Genomic DNA, 8,792 nt, shown 5'->3' with positions numbered 1-8,792 from the left:
TTTAAAAGCTAAATGGCAAAAACATAATTAAAAAAATTATTTTACTATGAAAATTATTTACTGTATACAAAATTAAACTTTTTTTAAAACAATAAAAATCTATCTAAAAAAACAACATAAATTTATATAATAAGACATTGTATTTATTCGTGTTACTAATTTAACTATTCATACTTATAATTTAAATAAAAAAACGCATCTATGCATCTTAATGATGTCGTCAAATTTCAAATCACTAATTTATGTTCTATCGACAAAGGGCTTTAAATCAAAAGTGCGATCTTAACTACTTACAAATCTCAAACAATTTTTGATTATTCTTAATTTGCAGAAATTTCTTTCAGCCATGGCTATTATCGTTGGTATTGTCAGAAATATGCGTATACATAGCTTGTATAATACTTGAATAAGATTTTTGTAAATACCACTCGCTCAGTACATTCTAAATATTCATATGATAGATAGTGCTCAGATCTTTTTTTGAACAATTTTTTTATTTGGTAATTAAAACATTTGAGTTCAGTTGGTAACTTATCTTTGTCTATTTCTGGGTATGCCGCCAACAGAAGAATTCCTTTTTCTTCTAATTATTCTATTGACAATGACATTACGCCTTTCTGAAATTAAGTTAAACAAAAAAAATATAAATCTTCCGTTATCTGTTGAATACAGTGAAGACGATTATCAAAGTTTATTTAAAATGAATGTTGTCTATAGATGAATGTGATCATGTATCTATTGTACTTCAGGTTCAAAATCATTTTGAATGTCATTGGTTTGGAAATTTCAATTTATTTAACAATTTTCAATAGAATCGATCATTTTTGCGCGAAAATCCAATTTTAATTGTAATTGTAAACGTAATTGCGTAAACCTTTAATAAAGGTATCGTACATATGCCATTTTTCGTCATAAAAAAGTTTTGTTTTACGCTCCGAGCGCCCTTTCAGATTTTTGCGCCCTTGGCAAATGTCCCGTTGCCAATGCTATTTTACGGTTCTGCAATATACATATGTACATATGCGTTTAAAATGCACCTAAATATTACGTACATATGTATACGCATACATATGAATACACTTGTAGAAAGATTAATTGAATTGAATTGAATAATAAAAGCGTTGTGAGTGATGTGATTATGGATGGGATAGTGGTAGAAGTAGTATGTGGATAATATTATGTATTTAGGCATTTATTTGGATTTTAAATAAAGTTTTAAGGTGCACGCAGATTATATTATTAAAAAAAAGTTGGTGTACTTTGTAGGTTAAGAAATTTATTAAGTATAAAAAGTAAAATATTAATATATAATTGTATTGTACGGCCTCATACAATTATATATTAATATTTTATTATAACAATTATATATGTATATTGCGCTACAGTGCTCAATCTATTTAGTGAATTGTGTATTGATAAATTGCAGAAAGTGCAGAATAGAGCAATGAAATGGTTGGGTATTAGAAATAGTGTATAAGTATATAAACTAGACAAGAATCTATTACCCATATATTTTAATAATCACATAGTTAGGAATAGAGATATACATAATTATAAAACTATAAATAGGAATAAATTAATTATAGGTAGAGTTAGGAAGCAAAAAGTGCAGGAGGTGTTTTTCACAGAGGTGTTCAAATATACAATGAATGCCCTTCCTGAGAGCATTAGAGGTGCTTTAGAGGTAACATTCGTGCTTTCTTGGGGGGTGTTAATGGATACCTCTGTGGAAGATGACGTCATTATATTATATGTAAGTTTAATAAAATGCTATGTTTGGAATTATATTATACTAGTTGTTTTACCCAGCTTCGCTCAGTATTTGTAATAATATTTTTAAGCTTAAACATGGCGAATTTAATAGTAAATATTCATTTGTTTTTTTATTAATATTATTTTAATCGAAAAAAATATAACATTCCACCAATTGAATTGGCGTCATAGAAAATTTGTTTGGTTTTCGAAATTCACAACCAAAGATACAAACTTAAATACAAAGTCTTTTTCGAAATTATATATTAGATTATTTTAGGGTTGCTAATTACATATAGTTTTGTTTGATTTTGCTAACTATATTATAGTATAGTTGCTAGTTTTGGTTTAAAATTGTTAATTGTTAAATAATTCATTTGCAATTAATTTTCAATTTAATAATAAATAAATAAATAAACTATTCGGTTACTTCCCGCCACCTTAGAGAGGGAATAGAAAGGAATTCATGGAAGAAATAACCATCTCCAAAGTTAAACCAACAAATAATCTAAAAAAATCAAAGTCAAACTTTGAATGCATCAAATTTCATGGCCGAGCCGATTATCGAAAAAGAGCGATTATATTGGAGTATTTGAATAACAATAAAATGTTTAAAAAGTGTCATTTAAATCCAGTTACATGAAACGCCATAGCTTCCGAAGTGTTTGCCATCATAGCCTTACCTATAATATATTATACTAGCTTTATTACCCGACTTCGCTCGGTATTTGTAATATAAACCGCTTAAACATGCCTAATCTAATAGTAAACATTTTATTGAATTTATTTGAATAGTTTTATTTTATATAAATTAATTTGAATACTCCTTTGTTTTTTTTATTAAATTGACTGTCACTAACAAACAAACATATATAGTAAGTCTCTTATGAAAAATTATATGTACACCCCAGGGCTCCGCCCTCAGCGTCTGCGCCCCCTAGGGGACAAAACCGAATCCAAAACTTCGAATCCTTTGAATCGGAAAAAAAGGAATTATTTGTTCGATGACGTCATAACAATAGACTGTTGACGTAAAATACGTAGGTACATAAATATAGGAACAAACTTTAGTGTTTTATATAGTAGATACCTATAATATGTGAATATCAAAATAAAAGTGAATAAAAGTGAACCATTTGGTAAGGTGGGGGTGGTTATTTCGCTGAAATTAGGGTCAACCGGTGTAATTGCATCCGCGGCATGGTGTCCACCTGATTTACGTTGCGCATTCTCGGAATACAATATTAACAGAATACGTCTTGTCGCCGATGACAATATCGTAAAGCAGCCTTGCCGTGCTCATATCGGAAATAAGCCACGGCTCACAGACACACATCTCTGAACCAAACCCAACCCGACCCGACCCGACCCGACAGCGATGCTCAACCGTTGCGATCTCCAAATTAAATCCTATACACACATACATATGTACGTGATGATGGAGGGTTGATCAATTCCTCTCGCCGGTGAAAGAGTACGCGCTTCTCAAACTGTCACTCTCGAGTTGATCGTTTCTCGTGTGTGTGTGTGGTGTGGGTATTCATCTACGTATGCATGCATGTTCGTACACATGCACAGGAGATGTCGTAAATAGTGTGTAATGTATGTACGTCTGTATACATTACATGCGATTCGAGCACATGGACATGGAAATAATGTTTCAGCTCTGTGTGGTGATTTAATTTATATGTGACAACGAAATAAAACGTAAACCACTCGCACGCTTTACTATATATGTATGTACATACTCATGTATCCATTCAGGTAGAGTACGTATTTCATGTATGATTAGTGTATGTACCTGCATTTAGATACCTGTTATATAATATAATACATTGGGGTATCGTTACTCTATTTTACATTCTTAATTAACAACAGAAACACCTTACCATCTACATAAATATGTGTGTATATTCCATGGCACTTGATGATAAAAATCTATTATATGTACATATTATAATTATTAAAATAAACACGAGAATATGAGGAACAGTTTTAATATTTCGGTTCCATTATATTTATATACATATTTATATAAAAGTATGCTTACATTTTACATGTACATGTAATTGTGCATTTTCAGGGTAAGCAGCAATTTTCATCACATTATTATCACTGACTAATTTTTATCAAACAGTCATCTGTATTTATATACATATAATTATACATATGTAAATATGTTTATTTTGCAAGACACTCCCTATTATGTATTGAGTTTATTTGATATTTTTATTTTATCGGCTATTATTACAATGCTATTGTTTTCTTGTGGATTATGTACATATAAATGTATATGCACATATAATTTTGCACAATCAATTAATGAAATAATTAATCAAAAACTGAAATCCTGAATCCTTTGAAATGGATGAATTGATACGTAATGCAGATTGGCAAATGTAGGACATTTGTAAGGTATACATTCACACAATAGGTTTGATTTAAACAGGTTTTCAATATTCTATAGAAAAATTTTTCAATGAATTAACAATAAAATTATTTAACTCCATCCCAAGCCGCATAACCTTCGGCTAACTTGATAAGCATTTCGTACATATCATCAGCATCCGTCTCTTCCCATAGTTCCCTCTTCCTCCTTCCGTAAGTAAACTGCGGCTTTTTCTTCTTGACAGTACCAGCCAGGACCATAACAGGCTGTGAAGTGGCAGCCATCGAAGGATCATAAGGATAACTCTTGCTCTTGATAGCCTGAACGATCAAACACAACAAATAACCACCAAAAGCCAAAAACGCCAAAGAAGTCACAGACAAAGCGAAGAACTTGTTGATTTTACCACCGCCACCACCTTTCGTCTTGTGCAATTTGTCAGTCCTTCGGATCGGATATTCATCGTCCGCGCTGAGTGCCAGAGCTTCGGTGCCTTCGATTTCGACAGCATCCACGGGGACCGTTTCGTTGACGTCGTTGAACTCTTCGATCGAATGCTTGACCTTAAGTAGCTTTTCCAGTGACAGTTGAGCCAATATCTTCTGGTCGTCTTTGTTCAACTCGTCGTAGGAGTTATTTATTGTGACGTTGTCTTTTGTGTGACGATCGCCTACTGCACCACCTAGTATTCCGAAAATTGTCCACATTGTCATGACGAATGCTACCGAATCCATTTCTAATGACCTTAAATTTCCATATATGTACGTATGTACGATCTTATATGCAAATACATATCATATATGACATAATGAACTTATTCGCTATTTACGATGTTAATCACTTACCGATTTTTCAATGCCATACAAAAACGATGACTAATCTTGTTATATACATTTGTATGTATAAAAAAAAGCAATCTTTGTCGCACGAACGTTGCACTTGTTCTGTGTAGAATTGTCGTAATGTTAACTGATCGCGAACAAACGGTAAAGCCTATGAATGCGTAATAAATTTTCAGTGGCTTTACATAAGAGGCTAATATTTAATATTAAAAAATATATATCTATGTAAATACATACATACATAAGTATATCCTACCTATACATATTACGTACAAATATCTAAGACGATGATCTTGTAAAATTAACTAATTTTGGCCTTCCCCGTGACACGTCTCATCCTCTCGCGTTTCCTCTGCGTCTAGAGGTTGTGATCGAGAAATCTTGTCTCGAGATTTCTCGAGAATTCTCGAGAAATTTTGATTCTCGTTTCTCGAGAATATTTTATTGTAAAATTTCGAGATTCTCATTTCTCGAGAATATTTTACTATGAAAATTCGAGATTCTCATATCTCGAGAAATTGTTTATTAGAATCTCGAAAATATCGAGAATATTCTTAATTTATCACTACATGTTTTTGTTCAATAAACTGACTGATTTGTATACTTTTTAACTCGTAAATAATTTTGTGAAGTATTGTTATATGTATAGATGGTCAGTATTTTTATTATTTGTCCGGTAAGTTATTATTCGGTCATCATATAAGTACATATACACATGTTACAACGAAATCACACCATTTTTAAGTTACATATACATATGTATGTGCATGTAGGTACTAGTCACTAGTGCGAAAGTATTCGGTTATGATATCACTAAAACGCTAGTGAAAATATATTTTCACTGACAATATGACCCCACTTAACACACATAAAACAAAGATTTTTGATTTATTATTTATTTATTCCTTAGATATTAATCAATTTAAAGTCAGTATTTTAATATGCATAGATTGTCAGTATTTTTATTATTTGTCCGGTCACAATAACACGGGCAAAGCCGGGTAGTAACACTGGGAATTTTATAAAATTATTTTTTACATATTGTTATTTTTACTATTTTAAATTACTTTTGTATATTTTTATTTTCTTTTCATGCCTTCTTTTAAAATATTTTTTTTATATAATTTTACTTTTTTTTCTATTCAATGTTCTATTGTATCTCTCTATATCTTTCTTTCGTCATGTCTTTAATAAAATTGTAAGCCCCTGATATTATATACATATGTAGTGTTTGTGTCCTTTTGATTTTTGTATGTTGTCAAAAAAATCAATTCATTATATTAAAAAAAAATTATACTTTCTCGAGAATTCTCGAGAATCTCGAGAAACAAAAAAAAGAAAATCTCGAATTCTCGAGATTCAAATATTTCGAGAAAATAATATTCTCAAATCTCGAGATTCAAATATTCCGAGAAAAGGAGATTCTCGAATCTCGAGAATCAAAAAAAGTCGAGAAATCACAGCCTCTATCTGCGTCGCCTCGCTTCCTACAAATTTCATATTGAATTATTGGTTTTTCAATTCTCCAGTGACATTTTCCGATACACATGTGACGTTTTCATTTTTTATAGACATTCTTATTTCATTTCATCAGCTCTTTCCAGTGCTCACAAAAGACCAATATTCTTCCCATATTGACTTCTAAATTTCATGAGCGTTACCCGGTCGAAACTTTTCCTAAATCTAATGCAAATTTCCAATTCTGATTAAATTGCAAATATTAGCAAAATAATACTCTTATTATTTAAGAATATTTTTAAAAACTGTGACGCTGGATAAAACCGTTGAAGTAAAGTGTCGATTAGTGAATTTACAGAGCGTGTGCTTAGGACAAGTTAAATAAAACGTTACTTTCACGGTCACAGCACGCTAAAATGACAAAGGCATGGGTAAAATCTTCATTTTAAAATCAGTAGAACAGAATCTTCCGAGATGAAGATACACAACACTCTTCTCACCACAATCTTCATATTTACAATGATAAAATTGACCAAACAACAAGCGCAGGTGACCAAAGAAGACGGTGTAATCAAAAAGTTTCGCAACGGGCTACAAATGGCTGGAAAATTATTGGGTAACTACATAAATATGTACATTTCGGTTTGTTTCAAAAAATAAGTATAATTACATTTACAGTTTTGAATTTATATCGTTCGGTTGTAAAGGATTAGATGCAGCTTCCAACGTTGCTCAGTTAATCACCGAAGCCTTCAAGAAAAACAACGAAAATGAAAAATTGAAAGAGGACGATGATCCAAAGACTACAGGACTAATAACAATTTTACTAAAAATGTTAAGTTTTGACACGACAAAAATAAGCGCAGTTGTCATCAATGCAATAATTTTCCTCGCACAAATGGTAAATATAACTTTGTCATTACATATGTATTTTATTACATATATTATAATATTGTATGTAAGAAAAATGTTTGTCTTTTTGAACGACATCTATGTAGACATGTACGTATTATATTGTAGATCAGCGTGTCGCTTACTTCGAAGAAACCTGCTTTGCCCGAACCAGCCGAGCGTCTGAAGAAGATAACAGATGGCTCACCGATCGAATGGATCTTGGAGAACAAATCGAATCGATTGAAGAGCTTGATGGAAACCGCTGAAGACAACAATCTGACGGATAAGGTATTAGAAGAGGTGAAAAATCGCAGCAAAGACACGGCTTGCGTCCAGCAATTAATATGCAGGATATCTCCCTTTGTATCTGGGATGCAAAAGGCATTAGTCGATGCAAAAAATAGCGATAATAAGAATCAGGAACCGGACACCAAGCGTACGAGTGCCTTGTTCCGGTATCTTCCTGAAATGGCAGAATTCAAAAAGCGTGGTGAAGAATGCAAACACCAGCATCAGGAATGTAGACTATTGGATTAGGCTAAACGACACAGTTAGAGTGTATCTATGTACATACGTACGAGTATGTGCATATGTATGTAGGAACATGACACGGTTGACGGCTTTGCATTCCGACACAGGACTAGGTAAATTATTATACATACATACATACATACATATGTGGTTATTACTATTTGATCATTTTCGCTGAAATTTAACAAGCAAAATCGGTGTAAAAACGGGTTTAGCGAATAAATTTTCGCCGAGTGTCTGCCACTCGAGTGGGAAATTTACCGTTCCTACAATGAATTACTAGATTCCCGTTCATGTCGAATCGTAAGTATGCATTTTTTAAATTTCATCATAAGTACCTGTGCATACATGTGTATGTATGTGAAAAGTCACGTGATTTCACAAGATTTGATGCTTTGATTCAAATTTTTAATTTTCATTGAAAAGTTGCTAAAAAGCCAATTATTATTTACAGCCCACTCAATTCCCATTTATAACTAAATATCAGTATGTCAGTTCCATACATATTCAGATATTTCTACAATTTTCGCTAATCGGGACTATTAGGTATAAGCTATTGCCACGCAATGCTCAGTGTGCTGAAATGATAAGTACATAATTCTAAATGCATCATCATCCCAATTTTATTTAATTTGTTAGATTTAACTTTATTTTTCTACGTACTGGTGTACATATGTACTAGAGTTTCTAATCCGAATATTCGAATATTCGAAAATTGAATATATTCGCCCTATTTTTAACTTTTCTTTATTCGAATATTTGAGCAATTATTCGAATAATATTCGTGAAATTTTTTAATGAAATTTTAATGAAATACAATTTTATTTTTAACTCGAAATGTGTAACACAAAAGTGTATTGTGTGAAAGCCGTACTAGTCGTCGATTCGGAGTCATTTTATCGCCTCAGTGCAATGGATTCGTAACT

At 31.9% G+C, this 8,792-nt stretch overlaps 1 protein-coding gene across 1 annotated transcript; it reads left to right on the top strand.

Annotated features, from left to right (window-relative positions):
• Positions 1–6,915: 6,915 nt before the first annotated feature.
• LOC143915956 (uncharacterized) lies at positions 6,916–7,872 on the top strand. The gene is made up of 3 exons (XM_077436777.1): positions 6,916–7,057; positions 7,149–7,342; positions 7,462–7,872. The coding sequence occupies exons 1-3, from the start codon at positions 6,916–6,918 to the stop codon at positions 7,870–7,872; spliced, it is 747 nt and encodes a 248-aa protein (XP_077292903.1).
• Positions 7,873–8,792: the final 920 nt, after the last annotated feature.

The sequence above is a fragment of the Arctopsyche grandis genome, chromosome 8 (assembly GCF_051622035.1).
Source record: "Arctopsyche grandis isolate Sample6627 chromosome 8, ASM5162203v2, whole genome shotgun sequence".
Taxonomy (NCBI): domain Eukaryota; kingdom Metazoa; phylum Arthropoda; class Insecta; order Trichoptera; family Hydropsychidae; genus Arctopsyche; species Arctopsyche grandis.
The sequence above is the reverse complement of the archived record's forward strand: the minus strand, read 5'-3'. Positions and strand labels throughout refer to the sequence as shown.

Coding starts and splice junctions, on each gene's coding strand:
- LOC143915956 (XM_077436777.1), top strand. CDS start 6,916: ATGAAGATACACAACACTCTTCTCACCACAATCTTCATATTTACAATG. Junction 7,058..7,148: donor AATGGCTGGAAAATTATTGG/GTAACTACATAA, acceptor TCGGTTGTAAAG/GATTAGATGCAGCTTCCAAC. Junction 7,343..7,461: donor TAATTTTCCTCGCACAAATG/GTAAATATAACT, acceptor ATTATATTGTAG/ATCAGCGTGTCGCTTACTTC.